General features: G+C 44.7%; 1 protein-coding gene across 35 annotated transcripts in view; it reads right to left on the reverse strand.

Annotated features, from left to right (window-relative positions):
• The window catches only part of ELN (elastin), a 212,562-nt gene that overhangs the window by 59,208 nt on the left and 131,285 nt on the right, over nucleotides 1-22,069 (reverse strand). For 30 of the 35 annotated variants that reach the window (XM_069226829.1, XM_069226830.1, XM_069226824.1 and 27 more), the window contains 13 exons: nucleotides 19,143-19,196; nucleotides 18,709-18,918; nucleotides 17,840-17,902; nucleotides 17,695-17,742; nucleotides 14,046-14,117; nucleotides 13,493-13,522; nucleotides 13,110-13,181; nucleotides 10,441-10,482; nucleotides 9,754-9,822; nucleotides 7,347-7,400; nucleotides 3,500-3,685; nucleotides 2,786-2,833; nucleotides 1,150-1,233 (listed from right to left, as the gene is read on the reverse strand). In XM_069226829.1, the coding sequence (XP_069082930.1) occupies nucleotides 1,150-1,233; nucleotides 2,786-2,833; nucleotides 3,500-3,685; nucleotides 7,347-7,400; nucleotides 9,754-9,822; nucleotides 10,441-10,482; nucleotides 13,110-13,181; nucleotides 13,493-13,522; nucleotides 14,046-14,117; nucleotides 17,695-17,742; nucleotides 17,840-17,902; nucleotides 18,709-18,918; nucleotides 19,143-19,196 (1,032 nt within the window). The remainder of the gene's footprint in view (nucleotides 1-1,149; nucleotides 1,234-2,785; nucleotides 2,834-3,499; nucleotides 3,686-7,346; nucleotides 7,401-9,753; nucleotides 9,823-10,440; nucleotides 10,483-13,109; nucleotides 13,182-13,492; nucleotides 13,523-14,045; nucleotides 14,118-17,694; nucleotides 17,743-17,839; nucleotides 17,903-18,708; nucleotides 18,919-19,142; nucleotides 19,197-22,069) is intronic. The other 5 variants (XM_069226833.1, XM_069226832.1, XM_069226834.1 and 2 more) reach the window with 2 other exon arrangements.

Genomic DNA, 22,069 nt, shown 5'->3' on the forward strand with positions numbered 1-22,069 from the left:
CTGTGACTCTCTAGAAGCAACAGATGTGCGTGTTACCAAAGTTTCCTCTGCTCCATTTAAAGGAAACCTCTCATGCTTTCGCCAGCCTAGTGGTACGGCTCATAATTTGGCCATGTGTGATCTATCCTTCGAGTGGTGCACTGGCTCCCTTCCAAGACTATCATCCTGTGTTAACATTTTTGCCATATCTACAAATCTCTATTTGGATATCCCCGCTTACATTTGAAATAAGCTAACGTCCTCAAGGGATCTGCATCTCTTCCGCAGTGAGCATATTCTAGAGCTGGAGCTGCCTTTTTAGTTCTGAAAATCATGGCACACTCATTTACTGGGGCAGTCAGTGTTTTCTGAAATTCTCTTCCACCAGCTTGGTGGAATCCTTCCAGAACTTACAGAAAGTTGAAAACATCTACTCCCCACAGGCGCATGATCTGGTAGAGGAGGACATCTTCCTTGCTTCTAATCTGTTCGATGCTTATTTTTAGGCATCTTTTGTAAAGTGCTTCAAGGCCTTTGTCAGTGTCTGCACTTTACAAATCACAGTTAAAAAAATCAATGAAGGCAAGAGATCTTCAGTCTGATTAGTCAATATTGTTGTTTCACTAGATAGTTCAGACATGGAGTCTGCAGCCTCATCAACGGATCAGACCTTTTGTAAATACCCTTTATGCTCCACCGAAGGTGGAACAGGCCTCACGTCCATGTATAGAACTGTACCTATGTATTTGAAGGGTATTTACATGAAAGAGATACGCCAAAGTACAAATGCAGCTACAATTTATAGGTTTCTTTCTCGAATTGAAAGCATTACTACCCCTACTATTTCTACCTAAGTGCAGGCTTCTTGAACACATTTTTAATAGACACAACTTTAATTTTTGAAAATGATCTCAAGAAGAAAACATGCATGTGGCAAGCAATATTTCTGTGCTTTTAGAAAGAGCCAATTCAAGTTTAAACACTATAAAACATATTTGGCTCAAAATCCTACCTTAAGGGAAAGGACAGAACAAGCAACTGTGTGGTGTAAAGGCCTCATCGTTTATATATAAGAATGTTTACACTGCTCCTTAAAGCAATGCAGGAGTCCCAGTACCCCAACGTGTCCATTAGCAGCACTGCTTTGTTGATCAGGTTGTATTTACTCACGTTGTACAACTCCTCCAACTCCGGGTACACCACCAACACCTGGCACTCCTGCAACGCCCGGAACCCCTCCGACGCCTGGCACGCCTGGCAACAGAGTGAAGCAACGTTAGCAGTTTAGGATTTTAAGCTGTGGGGATCACTGTAGGGGGCTAAGAGAAACCATGGTCACGTGATAAGAGCAAGAAAGCTGTCACATGCTGGGGCTCTGGGTTCATGCGGGGCAAACCTGGAATATCTGGAAGGGATGCATTCCCTGGATACATGCAGACTCGGCATCTTCTGCTAGCAGGCTACCGTCTTTCAATAGATGATCCTGCTCTAGCATAACACAACACATAGCAAGAAATGCAAGGAGAACTAAGGAGTTATTTAAACCCAGTTCAGGGTGCGGGCATTTTATACCAGTAGTAAAATCTCACAAAAGTGCCTCGTTTCCTGTGGCATGTACTTGGAGGACAACCAGCAAGCAGAATGGAAAAGTATGAGAATAAATTGTCTGCTTGGATACTGTGTCAAACTGTGCAAATGAATGCAGGCTCACAGGGAAAGCACAGAGCAGGGCTTTTCCTGAATTGAACTGAGCGCCCACTAAGAGCTGAAGCCAAAAACAGGTGTCACTAGCTCTCACTACAATGAAATCTCTCACCTGGCAGCGCATGACACCCACCTAAAATAGCTGGCGCTTGAGATTGTGTCACCATCCAGTTGAGCTTCTGCCTACCCTACAGGGTCAGTACTGTGAGGTGCCTGCTTTCAGAGAGGCTGGCACTGAAGCTCAAGCTATGCTCAACTTCACATCCAAGAAAGACTGGAAGGACAGAAACTTCAGGAGGAGAACTGTCAAGGGAATGTGCATTGTGAGGGAAACTACTCGAAGTTCATTCAGGGATAAGGAGGACCGAGGGACAGGATAACTGCTAAGACTGCAAGGATGAGGTAGCAGGCGCCTGAGAGACATAGGGGCAGATTTACAACAAAGTGGCTCATCGGCCCTGATGCGCCACTTTCCTTGTGTCCCCCCCCCTAACGACACCATGGTTGTGCCATATTTACAATATTGCGCAGCATGGTGGTGGTTACCAGAACAGCGTCAAAATCTTTTATGCTGTTGTGGCGCTTTGCTGCACTAGTGTCAAAAATGTTGACGCTAGTGCAGCAAAGCACAGGGTGGCCCATGGATCATTATGGTTGCGTCACTTTAACACCTGCACAGGAAAAATGGCGCAGTAAAATCTTGTAAATTTCACTGCGCCACTTTTTCGGGCCTCCCTGCGTGGGAATGTCCCCTTGCATACAACATGCCTGAAGCAAGCACAATATAGCGCAATGCATGCATTGCACCACTTTGTAAATATGACTTTGGGGAATGGCCACCTTAATGCCGCCTTAGCATCATAAGATGATGCTAAGGCGGCGTTAAGATGGTGCTAGGGGTTCGTAAATCTGCTACGTGATATTGAAAGTAACTCTAGGACTGGCGAAGCCCGAGGAGAGGAGATGCAGAAAGAGACCCTGTGCAGGGGGGAATCAATGCTGCTACCTTCCTGCAATAGCTTATACTATTCTTAACTACGATTGTGCTGCTAATGACCATGTTTGCGATCTCGTTCTCCTCACAAAAACCGGTATTACATACCGTACTTGGGTGGTTTGGCCCCTGGCTGTACGCCAACTTGAGGAATACCTGAAATATAAACACAGGTTCAGGAGGGTGATAAGGGAAGCAATAGTTAGACTAGGCGAAGGGTTGTAAGAGACTGTGCACACAAGCAGAGTGGAACAAAGCAGAAGAGTGAGAAGTTAGTATGAATCGTGTCCCTTTGCAAAGCCCCAACCCCTAGCTATACAATATCTTTAATTTTAAACTGCCATAGATCTAGTTTGTGTTCACCGGTGTTTGTCCACAGAGCATTTCCTCATTATGGGGGTAAAGGCTTTGATGCCTATTTTTGGTGATGTGCTCTCCATAACACACCCACACTATACCCCAGCAGAACACAGCAGCGACCAATGACATACACAGATAATCAAACGTGGATAGCTTACTGCTTGATAATGTGCAAGTCACATATGAACAGGTGTCCCCTGCTTTGTGGGTATCTCTTTTTATGGGGCATCCCCCGCCTAGAAGTTCTACTAAAGTCAGATTATGGCTATGGCCCATCTGACTTCTTTTAAATAAAAATATTTGACTTTTACGTCAACATGCTTGAATCACCGGAAATAAAAGGATGACTGCTTGGGAAGTGTGAAAAAGGCACTTTCTTTTCACTATTAATATTCTTTTCAGACGGGCCAGTGCACCAAGAGCACATTTACTGTTCAAGGAGAGGCAACAAGACTGCTTTACCTGCTCCCGGCACTCCACCAGCTCCGGGCACACCGCCAGCTCCAGGCACGCCTCCAGCCCCTGGCACACCTCCAGCCCCTGGCACTAATCCTGGAACACCGCCAGCCCCTGGCACACCTCCAGCACCTGGTACACCACCAGCACCGGGTACGCCTCCAACTCCTCCTCCAGGTAGGACTCCAGCCCCTGTAGAGGGTGGCAGGAATTAAAAAGCATGGTCATATATACAGGAACCTTAAGAGCTAAAATAGAGGAACATCTTGGTATTAGCCCGATTAACTAGACTTCAGAATTGTGAGGCTCAGGAAAAAGACGTTTTCAGACCAAGGACCAAGACCAGTGTATGTTCCAAGCATCTCTGACATTTCAGCTGAAGTTAACCACTCAGCACTATGAGCATCCTTGAAATATCAGCCATGATGCTTGTATGAATTAACTGTAGGTACCTATCCTTCAAGAGGAAAGACCAACTTACTTTGCAAGCAAAGATCGGCCAAAAGACCTTCTTTGAAACATCGTTTAAAGGTGGCAAACCATGGAATGGGATAAGAACAATTGCCCTTGTGGCGATTACTGTACCCGCAGGGCCTGATGAACTCTAGGGAATGTCGCACAACAGTGAGCCAAGACATGCCCAGCATTTATTCAGTCACATCAACAAATTATTATTTGCAGGAGGATGCAAAACCATCCCTTCTCGTGAATATTAAGCAGTCAGAAGGAATTTGTGACCCTGTGAATGGCATACAGCGGCCAGCAGACTTCTACCACTACATTCACATTCCCGATCTGACTTTTTTAAATCACCCCAGTCCATGCCCCTCAGGAAGGCAGCAGCTACAGAGGCCGACCAAACCAGCTAACTCCAGTCATTAACAGATCCATAGTTCACAGCCTCAAGTGCAGTCGTAAACGTTTGATACATATCTTTCAGATGTTCAAATAGGAGGGCTCACTGTTTTTACTCCCCGGCACCCTCCATCTGCAATTCGGAACGGGTCTCTAAAGCCCTTTTGTGAGGCTGCTATAGTTTGCAGAAGAGTGAAAGGAGCCCTGGGTCCTTGCAAATCGCTGGCTTTATCCTGTAAGAGGATGCCTCCATCAGCCATTAAAGGTTCATCATGTCACTTATTTAAGTCACATATGACCACAGTTAGTGCTCCCTCTCCAGCCAGCAGACAACTTACTCTTGAGAGAACTCAACCAGGTCACCGAAAACACAACTCTAGAACATAAGCACAATGATTCTCCAGATTTAAAGGCACAAGTACATATACCAAGTATATGTATGTGTTAAAGTACAAGACATCTTCCTCTCTTTACAGAAACTAAACTTTTCACTAAAATAATAATATGCAAAACCACTTTAATTTTTCAACAATAAAATAATAATATTAATAATAATAAAATAAAATGATTTCTTAAACACTTATGTTTCCCATATATGTATCTATGCCTATGACAGTGCCTAAACAACACATTATACACATTATACCTTACATATATAATCCATAGGTGTAATCTATGCCTGGACCATCTACCATCTCCAACCCCATGTTCTCCATGCCCTCCTTTACCTCCACAGCTCCTTCTCTCACTCATTTCTCACACTCTCATTTTCCTACCCAAAACGTCTCCATCATCCACCACCATGTAAGCACTGCCCTTCTCCTCAGCTGGTGCCCCCTCTCCGGCCAGCAGACAACTCACTCTAGAGAGAACTCAGCTAGGTCACAGAATACAGAACTCCAGAACATAAGCATAATAACTCTCCAGCTTTAAAAAAGGTACAAGTACATATACACAGGATATGTATGTGTTCAAGTACAATTGCAAAGCATCTTTGAGTCTGAGGCCCATGGTCTTGCTCTCCATTCTTCATAACTGTCTGGGATTGTCAGCAGGTAGTTGGGAAAGAGGGACAGCAGGACAACAGAGAACACGTGGTAGATAAGCATAGGCTCTGAAGGCCCCTGTAAGAATAACACAGTGGAAATGCAGATTTCACTCCGTCACTGACTCCCATACCTAAGCCATCACCTCCCCGTCAATCTCATCCCTCTAGTCTCCCTCCCACCTTCCCATGCTGTCCTGAGGGCAACAGGCACTGGAGCAGTGCTGAGCCGGATCCCATCCATGCGGATTAATACTGCTCTCTGTCTGGTGGTCCACCAGCTCCATGCCATCTCACTTGCAGTGGCCTTGCAAAGGTCTGTCCTAGGCCTGTTCTTCCTTTTTTGCAAGCTAGAATTGAATCTACCACCTCTTTTTCATGATTTCCAAATCATTTTCTGCCTCCCTTATAGGCTCACTAGAAGACAAAACTGGATTGCTGGATGGCACCACTCACAACAATCAACACTGGTAAGACTGTGGTCACGTACTGCCCGTTCGTCCACTGCACCTAAATCACACCATTTCCCAACTTCCTTCTTCACCCTGCCATGGATATGCCAACGTGCTTCAAATGAAAGCACTGTGAGGCCAGGGTGCTCGGGTTATAATGAAACAAATTGTGGGCGGGGAGAAGAGTTTTCAGGGTTACCAACTAAAGTAGCAGAGACAAGTCTGCAAAATCAGCATGTTGGTCCTGTTAGCAGCAATATTCAATCAGTGATCAAAGCAGGATTATGCGTGGTCATGCGGGGGAAGGGTGGAGCGAGAGAGCAACGGAAATGGGAATGGGGAGAAGAAATATGGGCTCATTTACAAGCCCCTTGCGCCACCTTAGTGTCATTTTTTTAAGCTACTGCGGCGCAAAACAGTCCCCCACCCCGCACCAGATTTACAAACTGGTGCAATGTCACCATTGCGCCAGTTTGTAAACCCTTGTGCCACATTATACCTGCACCAGGTATAATGGATGCAAGGGAGGCTTTCTCCCGCAGGGAAGCCCAAAACAAAGGCGCAGTGAAATCTACAAGATTTCACTGCGCCATTCTAGCATTGTTTTTAATGCCATCCCAGGGCAGGCGTTAAACTGACGCTAGGCTCATTTCAATGGGCCTCAGCGAGTTCTGCTGGATGAGCATCAACATTTTTTACACTAGTCCAGCAAAGAGCCTCAACTGTGTCAAAAAGTTTCACGCAGTTGTCCTAACGAGCGCCATGGTGCACTGTATTACAAATACAGCGCAACAGTGGTGTCGTTAGGGGGCACAGGGCAACACAAGGAGACTGGCGCATCGGAGCCAATGCGCCAGTTCCTTGTAAACGAGGTCCTATATGTCAGGCGAAGACAGAGATTAAGAAAAAAGTGGTGGACAGAGATTAGGAAGTGGGTAGGCAGCAAGTGAGTAAAGAACCATCCCTTCTTTACATGGACTACAACGTCCTCTTGCGAAATTTACCTGAAAATACATAAAATCTGATCCTACTTAATTTTACACTCTGCCAATATCATGGTCAATGCACTAGTCCAAAGCAAGTTAATCACTGCAAAAGGACACCAAAGAGACTATAGCAAAACATGACAATTAGGGGAGAGCATTGGTGTTACCAAACTCACCATGTCCCCAAAATGTCTGTGCATCCTAAACAATACCAACGAATGGGGACACTACAAAGGAGGAGAAATATCACCAGAAGGGGAGGTTATACATCCAAAATGTGCCAGGCACGTGCAACTGGGAAATTCCAAATTCCAACCATTTATACTGCAACAGCTTTAGTAGCCCTGTCTGTTATCAGCTAACCACAGAACCCAACTCAGGGAAGGGTGCCGGGGCACACAGCATCCCTGACACAAGCATTCTGCGAATTCTCACTGTAAGCGTCTCCTGTTGCTAGTGGGGAGGAGGAGTGAGCTGAGACAGAAGCGTTAGACTGGCTGGAACTGAACACTCACCATACTTTGCTGCTTTGTAGGCGGCCTTCAGGGCCGCGGCCTGAGCTCCCACGCCTGGGTGATAGAGGAGAGAAGCAGTGATCAGAGCAGATAGATCAGTGCGCTGGGGACAGAAATCGGGAGCAGATGCAACCCGGTCCATATGCATCACATTCCAGTTAGCTATATTGAGAGGTGAAGGAGTAGGCGCTCAGTGTAGGCGCTCACCGTACAAAAGCTGTGCTCAGGATATATTTTTCTAATGCTTCATTGACTTATGATACAAATATAGACACCCATTTTAATATTTGCACGTGTGTTTTTTTAATGAACGGTTTCACATATAGGATTTCTGTTTGCATCATGTCACATTTTAAATGTATAGACCATGTGGTGGCAAAATGAAGAATTATACATAATTGGGGTGACAGTACATACATGCTTACATTAGACTTGGAATATCCTAAATTAAACCTTTTTGATACTACATTTAGCTGCACGTATGCCGCAGACACAAATCATGTACACATTAAATCTCTTTTTAACTTTTGATGATACTCCACAAGAACATCAGTTAAAAGTGCATTCAGTATACTATTTGAATGGGGCAGGTGATGCGTTCAGCTAACCTTATCTTCCACAGTCCAATGCACCGTGGTAGCATACAAGACCTCTTTATATTCCCCAAAACCAGCGGTGCTGAGGTAAGCAGCCAGCAGTGATGCAGCAATTAAAATATTCACTGGGACAAGTCGGCATGAACGGTTAAGTGATGGATTTCTTTACTTCAGCAGATGTGAACATACGTTCAAGGAGGCAGAAGTAAGACGCGAGCATCTCTGAGTAAAGCAGCTCAACACTTCCCAGTGATGGGGACTTAAATGTTGAAAGATGAGATCGACACTAAGGTGGTGAATGTGGTTGCCTAATGTCGGTGTGTGCCACCCCGATATGGGAAGTACTCAATATCTGAAACAAGCAGTCGTGGCTCGCTGCGCTCTGAAGGGGAGGGGCGGGTGTGAAGAGCGGGGCATTTAATAAAAAAAAAAAATAAAAAAAAAAAATAACCTGCTCCGCCGCCGCACCGCTCCTCTTTCCCTCATCACTGCAGGCAGGCACAGGGTCCCAGGCTGCCCTGCGGCCAATCCTGACGTTGCTCAGAAAAATGTTAGGATTGGCTGAGGGCGCCCAGCAGGGGCTGCTCCTAGGCAGAATGGGAGCCTGATCCTGCTCTCTCCAGCCCAACAACACAGTGTCGGGCTGGAGAGAGCAAAATGCGCATGTGCGTTTGGCACTCCCCTCATCCCCGTCATCCAGCATGGCCTGCCCCTTTCACAACAAAAGGATAATAAACTATGTTTATTATCCTATTGTTGTGAAAGGTTTGCAGCTTCTGCTGCTGCCGGGAGAGGGTAGGAGGGGAGGAGGGGGGCAACTCCTTCGCTATAGCAGAAGAGCCACCACTGGAAACAAGTAAAGGTTATGTAAGGGGGTGTAATCATCGATGAGCCGATTGGAAGAGAGAAATCTCACACTGCGCAGATCTCCACACATCTAAACAAAGACTTCTGCAAACATGCCAAAAGAGGTCCCTACAGGTGTAGACAAATTAAAGTAGATGTGGTCCCTTCTCTGTAATAAATAACTGACCTTTAACCCCTCTCTCTTGCAAAGGCGGTGGCCAATGCTCAAAAGAAAGTGCGCTACTCGTTGGGGCCTTGAGGCATCAAAAATACTTATCTGACATCAGTCTACCTGGAAGGGCTGTGAATCTCACTTCTTAAAAAGGAAGACAATGTCATGGCAAATTGCGGGCAACTTCGGTGTTCCACAAATCTTTATTGAAAAATAAGTGTATTCATTTGGAAAAATCAATTTAAATTATTTTATTAATACAATTACACATGAAGAAATAAAATTTAATAGGACTTAAAACTAAGCAACTCTAAGTGTCCCCATATTAAATGCTAAAAGAGTTAAAAATATGAGAGGTAGGTTCCTAGATATTCACCATTGAAAGTGAATTAAAAAATATGTGTAAACAGCGCAGTTAGTGCCAGGCATTGTGGAGTTCACTCTAAAGGGTTCCGTTTTCTCTCCTAAAGTGTTGGAAACCTTGTAACCTCAAGAAACCCTTAGTATACTGTTGCACTGAAAATAATTTAAATAAAAATACAACTGTCAAAAGATGTAGTCAGGAAGCCCCTGCATGGAAGAAAAAAGTTACTTACATTTGAGTATCTCCATTGTTGGTATCTCTCATGAATTCACAAGATTGAATCATTCTCATTCAGGTCAGGAATGATTCAAGCATGTGAATCTATGAAAGATCCAATGCTGGAGAAAGAATTCTACAATTTACTGATATGAAACGGATTCCATACAGGAGAAACGTACATTCTGAAGCAAAGATTTTAATGACCCATACCTGTTCCAGTGGGGTACCCTGCTTTTCCACCAGCACCTGCTCCCACACCAATGCCACCGGGGCCATACCCTGAAACAATCACAGAGATGCTCAAGTACAATTTTCTAAAAAGGGAGAGTGTACCCCGGTAGTCCTGTTAATAAATGTTTCTTCCAGAAGCACATGTATCCATGGTGCACACGTTACGGGTGGAGAAGGGAGCAGACGGGAAGATCACAATGAAGGCAATAGTTTAAGAAAAGAACAAGACGGACACAGGAGGCACCAGAGCAGACAGAAGGCAAAAACAAAGGCTCACGGAGGACTTCCCAGTAATAGTAATGCGAAAGACTGCAGTATAATGTCAAAAGACAATGGTCACGCAGTCTCCCATTAACAACTTCATGTGAAAAATGAGAAATATCAACTTCAAATATGTTTCAACAGAAGTGAAACTTTGGATTGGAACCAACCCCATTCCCAATCCTACTGCATAGTGCATATGCGCACTGGCAGTGCCTTCTATAGCCAAGAGATGCTCCCTCTTAATTGAATACTAACATCTCTCCCCACTGATAATTTACATATTGCTAATTGGAAACACACAGAGGGCAGAATTGACTTCTCAAACATTTAGCATCTACAGTAGGTTTAAGCAGATAAGATCTGATATTTGGAAGTATGTTTGCAAAAATAGTGCATACGTACCATAGGGCACTTTCCCGGTGCTGTATGGGAGTCCATAGCCACCTAATAGGAATAGAAACAGTTAATGATAAAGGTCTGACAAGAGAATACAATTCCATCCATGCATACGAATATGACCACACAGCCTGCAACTACTTGCATTATGTCTGCCATTCACAATTCACTCCCAACACATACCACACACTAACACTAATGATGTCAGCTGTCCGCATTCCTAGAAACAACATGCCTCCTGTTAACCTCCTGTTAACCTTTCTGCTTCCCAATTTTCTTCCTCACTCCAAACCATGCATTTCTACTATCTATGTGCAATGTCAGCTGCCCACATCCATCCTCATTGTTCAACTACACCAAGACTCATCCAAAATGTCCACAATCTGGTATTCCCGTAACAAATTAAGATACTTGCCCAGGAGTTGCTTACATGTACAAATCTAAGTACCATTATTCATCACTGATTTCTTCTTTCCGTGTTGAATACCCACCACAAAACACTGATCTTTGCAGTCTAAAATTAAATATGGTGATCCACTGAACATTACCATTGTTCATTGCCACCTCTATTTCAGACCTTCGGCAACTAATCCTCTATGAACACCACTTACTTGGTACATTACCTTCTTAATATCACCACCCTGCTCATCTCTGCTACCCACAGCTCATCCTATGTTAAATGGTTATCAGTACCACATAGCATTGATACACCCACTCCATCCACCTTTGGACTGGATTTCAAAGCTGTAATACTGGAGTGGTAAAAGGCTTTTGTCATTTTTCTTCTTGGCGTGGATGGCCCTTGCCTATCCTGTGCTTGAAGAGTTTGCTGGAAAAAGGGCAAAAGGCTTTGTCACTTTCTAGGTTCAACGTGGATGGAACTGGAATTATCCTATGCTTAAAATCTTTAAAACTGTGCCAGAATAACAGACATATGAGATGAGAAGATTCAGATTGTTGATGGTGTTGTCTATGGTGCTACAAATAATTAAGTTGCTCTCAACCTAACCTTGGGCACTAGCCAGAGTTCAATAGAAAAAGCATTTTTTGACTTGCCTATATCTTTGCTGAATCGTCACAAAATTTACCGAAAAAAGTGTTGCAGTGACTGTTGTTGTGCACAGAAAGTTTCAGGGTGATGCGTCAAGCAGGGGCAGAGAAAAAGTGGTGTAAAAAAGTTGCGTTTCCCACGTTAATACCCATAGGACATTTGGACACAACTAAAGCCCGAACCGCTGGACGGAATTACATCAAATATGGCAGAAAGTTAGCTTTCGATATGCAGACTGATATTTTTCTTATTTGGAGTAAATCCGTTCAGTAGTTTTTGAGGCATTAAAGGGAAAATACATTTGTATATCTCTGGCCGCACATAATTCGCGAACATTTTAATACGCATGTGAAAAGAAGCTTGGTAATTGGCTGATCACAACCTGACTAGAAAGTTGAGGCCGCCATTTTATTTCATGGGACATGTGCCGGGGGGTGAAAATTCTAATTGAAAGTGGTATAGGGGTCAGGATGAAGGTACCCTGACCCCCATGGGTATGCTATCGGTTTGTTTTTGGTCCAAATTATGGGTTTAAAATAATTTTGCATCACCATGCACAAATTTTCGCAAAGTATTCACAAAATATAGTTATAGTTAGAGTTCTTTCAAATAACTATAATTTTCACCCTAAGGTAACTATAAGTCACGTCTTCACCATGCACAGCTAATTACTGCACATATTATATCATTGATGAGATCTTGTATGGCATCTTTGATATTATCACTGCAACATTTGCAATACATTTATTGATAAGAAAACTGTGCATGGAAAGGGTGCGAGTTACAGTTACCTTAGGGCGCAAGTTACTCTATGGGAGAGGTAGGTCATGCAGTAGTGAAAAACAAATAAGGGGTTTTCACTACCAGGACATGTAAAACTTAAAAGTACATGTCCTGCTTTTCAAATACATTGCAACCTGCCCTCTGGGCTAGCCAGGGCCTACTCTAGGGGTAACTTCTATTCATTAAAAAGGAAGGTTTCCGCCTGGCAAAAGGTTTATTTTGACAGGTCAAAATAGCAGCTTAGGCTGCACACAAAGGCTGCAATAGTAGGCCTGAGACATGTTTAAATTGCTACTTAAGTTGGTGGCACAATGAGTGCTGCGGGCTTACTAAGCACAAGTGCTGCAAAAATCTGAGGGACTGGAGCTTCTCTCAGAAGTGTTCTAAAGGGTGGTGTCGCCTGATTAGTGGACTCTCAGCTTTAGTCTTTTTTTTTATTTTTTAAAATGACTCTGATAGAATACTAAACTAATGGGCCTAAGGCCTCTATGTTTAGATCTTAATTGACACTACTTTATAAAGGTACCGGGGACTCCCCTCTCAATGACGGGGAATGATTCAAGCATGTGAATCTATGAAAGTTCCTAAACTGGAGTAACTAATGATACGCCTGGTAATTCCACATTTTTAGTAGCACCTGAGAGTTCCACTGAGAGTACCTGCCAACTCCACCCTGGTAAGGATACCTCCAGTGCTGTGGACTTAACGGTTGAGGGTCCACAACACTCACAACGAGGTTTTTCTGGTTTTCACTACAGTTGAAACACACACCTCTTCTGCTTGAACCACATCAGTCAGATTCGAAACTTAGTACAGTGCACATGGTAATTATGTCACTTACCTGGCAGTTTGGGGGCTTTGATGGGATACCCAAGTGGAACTCCTGGCCTCTGACCCCCAAAACCTCCAACCCCTGCAACAAAAAAAGATATGTTATGAAACCTACATTGCCACTGTGCTGTTGGCTCACTACCTTTCACACATATTCCCCATCTCTGCTTCTCTTGGATAACAAAGACCATGCAGCATGAAGAGGTAGTAACTATCACTGTGAAGGATCCCAGATGCTACCCAATGAGAGAGCTATGCCATTTCCGCTAACCATTTCTTGAAAAAAGCATGCCATTTCAGGGCTGTATTTAATAGCTTAGCTTTAAATGTGGGCAGCTGCCTGAATCTGTGTCCTGCATGGTGTGAGATTGTCAACAGAGGGGCACAACTCACCTGGAATTCCACCAATGGCTCCTCCTGCACCTGAACAGAGACACAGTGATTAAAGTAGGGTTTGTGCAAGAGGCTTCAATTGTCATCTTTTCTTTGCAATCCCTACTCTGTTCACATCATTTAAATCCCTGTTATCTTTTTACTCAACCCATACCTCTCTTTCTTGCTCAGCATTCCACTCTCTCCAACCACCAAACCTCACAACTGATTACAATGGACAAACCCACCCAGCTGAACGAGTACTGCCACAAAACCGGATGAGACTCCAATCTGCGATGGAAATTTTTGGAATGGCATCCCTGACACTCCTGAAATGTGCACAATGTGGAGAAATTTACCAGTGACAAATTGTGTGCTATGCAAATGCTAATTTAGAACAATAACTATCCATTTAGAGCCACCCACGCCCTTCAAAATTCTGTCTCCTCCCCACGCACTCTAAGTCTCCATCTACATCTCCCTTGACATATCCTTCTAATATCTGGTCCACCCTAATCTCCACCCGCCAATTGACGTACTCAGTCTTGTGTTATCACCCACAGCCTTCACATACCAGGCACTTTCTGTTTCACTCCTGTCCCTGTGGGGACTCCAGGCAGCACCCCGACACCAGGGTATCGAAGTCCTGAAACACAGGTCCAGAAAAGCAGTGCATGAGTTCTACAGCCATAGCACGTGAGGGTTCTTGCAAATCATCTTGATTCAGATTAGTTCTAAGGAGACATTATTCCTGATGCCGACTTTGGAAAAAGAATCCTTGGTTGCATCACAGCTTTGAGAGTGCCTTGCCTAGTACGAGGTGCTATTTCTTATGCCTCCCAGTGTTTGCAGGTTGTGCAGCTTCCGTCTCTGGGGAGAGCGTAGGGTGCACAGTACTCTTGTATTTAGGGGACATTTGACAATGTGGAGGAATTTTAGAAATATGGTGGAGAGGTTTTTGGCTTAGTGAGATTAATTCTGTAGAGGTATTTTATGTGTACTTGTTAGAAACTGCAATGGTTTCTTAGCAGGTAACCGATTTTGATGGCTCCTGGGCAGTGGCGTAAGGAAACTTAAAGGGCCCATTCTGCAAAGTACCTGCAGGGGCCCCCCTTCTCCCTGGACACAGTCCGGGGCCTGCCCCCGTGCACAGTGTACTATGCTGAGGGGGCCCCCTGGAGCTCCCCCCTCCACGCACCACGTGGGCTGCGGGTGCCTTTCTTACGCCACTGCTCGTGGGATATTTTTTTTTATTTTGGCGGTGCCAAAGAGACACTATGGCCCTCATTCCGACCCTGGCGGTTTCAAACCGCCAGGGTGGAGGACCGCGGGAGCACCGCCGACAGGCCGGCGGTGCTCCAATGGGCATTCCGACCGCGGCGGTAAAGCCGCGGTCGGACCGGCAACACTGGCGGTCTCCCGCCAGTGTACCGCCGCCCATTGGAATCCTCCAAGGCGGCGCAGCTAGGTGCGCCGCCGAGGGGATTCCGACCCCCCCTACCGCCATCCAGTTCCCGGCGGTTCTCCCGCCGGGAACCGGATGGCGGTAGGGGGGGTCGCGGGGCCCCTGGAGGCCCCTGCAGTGCCCATGCCAAAGGCATGGGCACTGCAGGGGCCCCCGTAAGAGGGCCCCTAAATGTATTTCACTGTCTGCTTCGCAGACAGTGAAATACGCGACGGGGGCAACTGCACCCGTCGCACAGCTTCCACTCCGCCGGCTCGATTCCGAGCCGGCTTCATCGTGGAAGCCTCTTTCCCGCTGGGCTGGCGGGCGGCCTGAAGGCGGCCGCCCGCCAGCCCAGCGGGAAAGTCAGAATCACCGCCGCGGTCTTTCGACCGCGGAACGGTATTCTGGCGGCCCCGACAGGCCGGCGGCGACCGCCGCCGGCCAATGTCGGAATGAGGGCCTATGTTTTTATGTCTGACATTTTAGGGCACCAATGGATGTACATCCACTGCGCATGGGTGGGGGTGCCCAGACTTTGTAATTTGACTATGTTAGAAACTGCACAGATTCCAGATTCCCTATCATTCGGATAAGGTCATAAGTTTTAATGTTATGAGGAACTGTAAACTGCACACCTCATATGTGAAAAAGAGGCCCCTTAACCTATAATATATTCACGGGCAGCGCGCGTGGGTTCCTGTCTCCCTTCAAGGTCACAGAGTGAACAGGTTATTTATTGTCTAGTAAGCTTTGCTACAGGAAGGAGAGCTTCTGGTGTCTGGCGGTTTGCTCATATTTCTGTCTATTTTAAGCAGATGGTGAGAGCATTCGCTCTTTTTTCGTGGAAAGCTTAGAAGGTGCACAGCATCCAGGGTTTTATATGAGGATGAGCGGGAAAACTAGTGTATGGATGACGCTCAACTCCACCGCATAAAACTTTGAAAGCACGAGGGTTTGCCACCCTGTTAGTTTCTCATGCCTGCCTGAGACGACTGAGAGGCAGCTTCTGGAAGTTCAATGTTATTAAATGATGTACTTATATGTCAGGTTGGACAGCATTCTGGTGTTTTGGTGTCCAAGAGAGGACAAAGGATGCTAAGGATTTAGTGCCTGTGTGAAAGGATGAGGAGCTCTCAGGATCTTGAATCTACACCAGAGGACGAGGAGTTATCAGGTTCTTGTTTCTGTACCAGAGGATGGAGAGTTAGCAGGTCTTTGTGTCTTTATGAGAGGGTGACGAGTGGTCTGGCTTTTCTTTCTACATGGACAAACGAAGGATGCTCAGGTCCTTCTATGAATATGAGCAGTTTAAGAGTTCTCAGGTCTCTGTCTATGACAGCATGTTCTCTGGTATTAGGAGCCGGATGTACAAAGCATTTTAACAGTTGCAAACGCTCTAATCCAGTGTTTGTCACTGTTGAAATGCTTTTTCTATGTACTAACCCCATTTTAGGAGTTGAAAAGTTTTTCAGGCTCCAAAAATGTGATTCGGAATTGATACCAATCGCATATCTGAAAGGGGCACGTTGTAGGTTTCCCTTCCAAATATCAAATCCCTACCATATGTATCAATGCTTTACAACTCAAATCTGTTCTCCGAACATTGATTTTTTTTTACACCTCAAAGAGGGTGGTAATGGAATTGTTAAAGTGATGCGGTCCCATCGGGACCTCCCCTTTGGGAAATTTAAACTGCCAACTCTTAAACAGAGAAAAAGTAAACTTTAATTTCTAAACACAGTCACATTTCCTTTAACTAAAACAGGGTCCATAAAAAAAAGTTTGCTTTATCTAAAGGCAATCAGAGACATGGTGGTCTGCTGACCCTGACAGGCCACCATCCCTGTGATTTCCTCCAATCACAGTGAGTCGCTATTTGTGATCTAACTAAATAATGTTCATGAGTTAGGTCGAGTTTTGACCCACTACGACTAAGATTTTTGAAGAACTGGCCAATTAGTACATAGATCTGTTTTGTAAAAAATCTTCATTAACTGCAAAAACACTGGTTGCAGTGTGCAGCCAGTATTTTACAAGCAGATATTCATACATCTTTAAATGAGAGGATGAAGTATGTTCAGGGTCTTATATATATTTAAGGGAAGGAAGCATGTTCATGTTCTTTCTTCCATATCAGAGGATGATGTATAAACTGGCTCTTCAGTCTACAGCAGAGAATATTGCATGTTGACGTTCTTACATTCATCTGAGAGGGCAAAGCTTACTGAGGTGTTTGTGTGTGAGAAACTGAGGCATGGTCTGGGCCTTGCATCTTATTGAGAGGATAAAGTTGTTGCGGTCAAGTCTTAACATGACAGGGATAGGCATTCTCAGTTTATTGTGTCCATATGAGAAGACTGAACAAGCTCAGATCCCTCTATCTATATGCGAATTGACCACACTTAGGGTCTTGTTTCTATATGAGATGATGAGGCATCCACACGTTATTTTTTCATGAGAAGATGTTGTATGCTCATGATCTTATGTCCATATGATGTGTTGAAGCATGTCAAATCACTTGTTTTTCTATAAGTAGATGAGATGTGCTCAGGCTGTTGTGTCTATATGAGAGAACGAAACAAGCTCAGATGTCTGCATAAGCGTATCAAACATGATGATGGTTTGCATGACTGCATGAGTGGATGAAGAGAGCCCAGGTTCTCACAAGAAGGGAGCAAGTGTCAATTTGTGAGGTCCTGTCATAAAATGTTTTTGTGTAATATGAAATACTTTAGGCATTAGCTGATACATTGCATGAGAATATTATGAAACATACCAGTCCCTGGGACTACACCACCTGGGTAGACTCCAGGTAGTCCAACACCTGTTAACGAAAAAGAGAGGCCATTAATGCAATGTGATTTCTAAACATATGCTCTTTTTTCTAAAAGTCTTTCAAAGTTGTTGTTAATTTAACCTACCTGGAACTTTTCCAGGCTTTCCACCAACACCTGCCCCTGCCCCGACCCCGGGAACCACAGCACCTGAAAAACAGCGAGATACAGAATGCTTTTAAAACTCACAAACACATTCCCCTTGAAGCAGATTTTCCTTGGTACACTAAATGAGAGTTTTATACAGCACCAAATGCAGGTCAAAGCCCTCATTACGAGTGGCAGAGCAATAGTTCCAGGTGACACTATACCACCCACAATTATAAGTGTCTCCAGGCCTGGAATGATCAAGTACGCAGACACCAGACCTGGCCCTAATTATGAGTGGCAGAGTTTCATGGGAGTGATAACTTGGTGTGCAATTAAGCCACACGTAATCTAGAATGATCATTCCTTGGAGTGATCGTGTCTGAAAACTCCGCACCTAACAGTTCGGAGCCTAGAGACACCAGACCTGTCTTTGATGCTGTGGGGGCTGCCAACATTTCAACAGCACGGCCTCCACCAAACTCTTGCTGCAGAGGGGGCATGGGGCAGGAACTTCTTCCCTCTGAACGGATGAAGCCTGCCCTGATCACCCACTCCACCCCTTACTGCACCTTTGCAGACACTTTCTGCCTGCACTGCGCAGGTAGAAAATGTCTGTGGTTTCCTACTCAGGGTTTGGGAAACCTTAGATTAAAAGGCATGGTATCTCTGGGTCAGTGTGGTTATTCTCCATTCAGGGGGAAAACTTACAATCAACAGAGTTTGGTATGGAAATACCTGCTGAAATCAGAAATGTCACCTTCTGGTATCCCAACACCAAAAGAACTTGTAATGAGGGCTTTATTGGTACTAAGTGAACTGGATTTCGCACTACAAACAAAACATTTTGTAGTCTCTGTAATTGCTACCTGTAGGTAAACCAGGCTGTACACCAACGCCAGGCACACCACCAAAGCCGGGCACACCGCCAATACCGGGCACACCACCAACGCCGGGCACACCACCAACACCGGGCACACCACCAGCGCCGGGCACACCACCAATGCCGGGCACACCACCAACTCCAGGAACACCACCAATGCCGGGAACACCGCCAACGCCGGGAACACCTCCAACACCTGATCAGAAGAAAATGAAGATGCAACTCTTTGGAGATGAAGATTCAAATTCATTCCTTAAAGTAATATCTAGGGACTTTGTTTCTTAAAGGTCACTCTTTCTAGTAAATCAACCCTCCCACAAATTCATCTGTTAAATGTTTGTTCATATGCCCTGCCAAGCTATACTAGTGATAAATGTGTATGTAGACCAGTGACTAATGAATAGACCTGAAGTCACTTACCTACTCCACCAACGCCAGCACCAGGCTGTGCGACTCCAGCTCCCGGGATGAGACCTGGAAAAACAGGAAGCAGTATTAATTATAGGCTGGGCAGACTTCTTCTCATTTGGAGGGCAGGAGAAACTGAGCTAACAGTAGAAATAGTTTGTGGTAACTGATTAACAAGCAACGCAATGATACAGGCAAATAAAGACTAATTCGCTCATGCAGAGGACTACATTTCCAGAGTGACAAATACAGATAAATTCTAACCAGCATATCCACATAAGTAGGCTAACCATACCTGAGATGGTTGATATATAGGGATTTACAAATATAGGGCTGACAGTGCACATATACTGGCACATTGTTATGCAGGTGTGTGAAATGCATTTATGTTGCACATACCTAGCCATAGGGCCACCACAGTTCTGTATATTTACACCACCCGAATAGACTACCAATTGCTACAATAATTCTATAGATGACATGCACAGAATTTATGAAACGCTTTAAAGGCTACAATTTTCACCTACTGTCCCTGGCTAAGACGATCTCTGTTTGGTGCAGGGTTTGTAGCCTCACTCTCATGACCACAAAGATTAAAAATGCTGACCATTCTCCACTCTTTTGGACACCTTGCTAGATAATACTCAGCATGTCTTGCCCTAGCCAGAGTGCTACTGTGCATATGCCACAGTACACTCACTGATGGACCTCAGCTTTGGCAACAACTGACCAGGCCTGCATCTTAACATCATAAAGTCCTATTCCCAATCTCTGCGCGAGACCAAATCACTTATTTTTAGATCTCATAAACCTTTGCTGTGGCTTAAGTAAATAGACTGCCATTAATCACTATTTAGTCAAACATTTGGACAGCCATTTTATCTTCATGTAAAAATAATGTACAATGAATGTACAGTTTGTAAATTATTTTTAGGTCCATCTTACTGTATTCTACCCACAATGTTATTGATTGATAGAATTGCAAGAAGGAATTCATTGATATTTCCCTTGTCTCTTATACTCCACAAAGCAATATATGTATCAATGTATCAGCAAAGTTATTCAGTTGCTTTGATGGGAAGGAGGTGCTACAAATGAATAAGTTACTTACCTTTGATTACCCTCTTTCTGGTGGATACTCTATCTGAAGATTTGTCACCTTGTGATTCCCCCCAGGTACCCAAATAGAACCAGAAACTCATGCAATAGCTATTGCACATCAACAGGTGGCACCATCGACTTCCATTGCAACTCTGAACATGTTGATACATGGCAGCATAGAGGGGCCACCCAGGCTTGCTGACATCAATCTAATCACCCAAGAATACAAAGTGTAGCAAAGGGTATTGCTCTTTCATTGGTAGTGTGCAACAGCATCAGCTAACATGGGACCTTATTAATTATTAATACCCGAATGCCCACTCCATGTAATAGAACCAGAAGAAGAAGCCAAAGTGGAAGAGAGATGTTCAAGTTCATCATTTGAGAGTATCAGACTCTCATGACCGAATTAAGGTGTGCTGTGACAATGTCTGAGAGTAAACTGAGGGAACTTGGAGAGGTGCATCCAAAAAAGGAAGGGCACAACAAACTTAGATAATTTGAGGGTCCCATTGGTCTGATGTGGTGGATCACCAAGAAGGCAGGGAATGTTGGATTCTGCCACCCACTGGTCTCAGCATTAGATGGAAGGGCAAAATACAGAGGTTTGGCAATGGTGCAAGGTGTAGAGGATGAAAAGTAGAGTTGCTTCTGTTGTGGCCTTTGTTGTTGCTTCTGTTGTGGTGAAACTTCCTGTACTTCTGCTCCCCACAAGAAATCTACCTCTGTTGTTGTATAATTTGAGAGGGATGTTGCTGGTAAAATGTGAGACCCCCTTCAGTACCTTCTGAACTTCCTGAATTGATGATGAACCTGTGGAACTAGGGAAAGTAACCTCAACAAATGGGCCGTGGCTCTGCCATCTTTAAAATTCACCAAGGCCCCAACAGACTTCTTGTCTAAAGGAAAAAGAGCCAATGAATGACATATTCATTAGGGAAATCTGGACACCCCCTGAGGATCCAGTGTAGTTCATCCAGGGTTGTTCAAAAAGGATGACAATGATGCCCACAGCACAGGCAAAATAATCCAGTGTCCAGTCCAGAACACAAAAGATACAGTGCAGCATCTAAGCTGTCTTTGTAAAGGTGATGCACATATTCTCTGGCAAAGCCAGCAAACAATCATGTGCCATGCACCAAATGGCATTAGTGCAATGACATGTGAGACAAACTGCATCCAGGCAGCGTACCACCAAACTGGCAGAAGAAAATACAGCACTGAGAGAGGTACAGAAGGTGGGACCTGTAGCACAGGAGTGGATCCACGTCTTAGAAGCGCTGGCAGAGTGGGCTAAATTTGAATGGTTTCCATTGGTGCCAGGGGACAGTCCACCAGCAGAAGTCTGACTGGAGACCCGATGTGCCTAGAGAGAGCTGGCAGGAGCATATATTTTTAGAGTATGGTCAAGTTCAAGGCTATAACCTGCTGCAAAGTGGCCGATGGCCAAATGAAATGAATCTGCTCTCAAGTCAGTATTTGTTCAGAGTAAGACACCAAAGACAGAGTTGGGTGTCACATTTGCCTATCGTCCCCTGAACTGGAAGCACCTTGATGTAGGGGAACTTCTGTCGCGCTTTGTGTGATTTTTTCTCAACATGTCCTAGGACTTGTCTTTTAACTTTACCTTAGACCTACCTCAAGAGAGTGATTTTTACTGAGACTGGATTTGCCACTTGTGTTCCATGACGTGCAGCTTGCTTCTCTGCCTCTGATGGCCTGCAGGTGCATCAAGGTAAAGTTATTGCACGACTGGGAGTTCTGCTTAGTTTCAAGGAACCAAAAGCTTTTGTCATGTGAGTCCCTCATCAACATCTGCTTCCAACATGTGCTGCGTG

The sequence above is a fragment of the Pleurodeles waltl genome, chromosome 3_2 (assembly GCF_031143425.1).
Source record: "Pleurodeles waltl isolate 20211129_DDA chromosome 3_2, aPleWal1.hap1.20221129, whole genome shotgun sequence".
NCBI lineage: Eukaryota > Metazoa > Chordata > Amphibia > Caudata > Salamandridae > Pleurodeles > Pleurodeles waltl.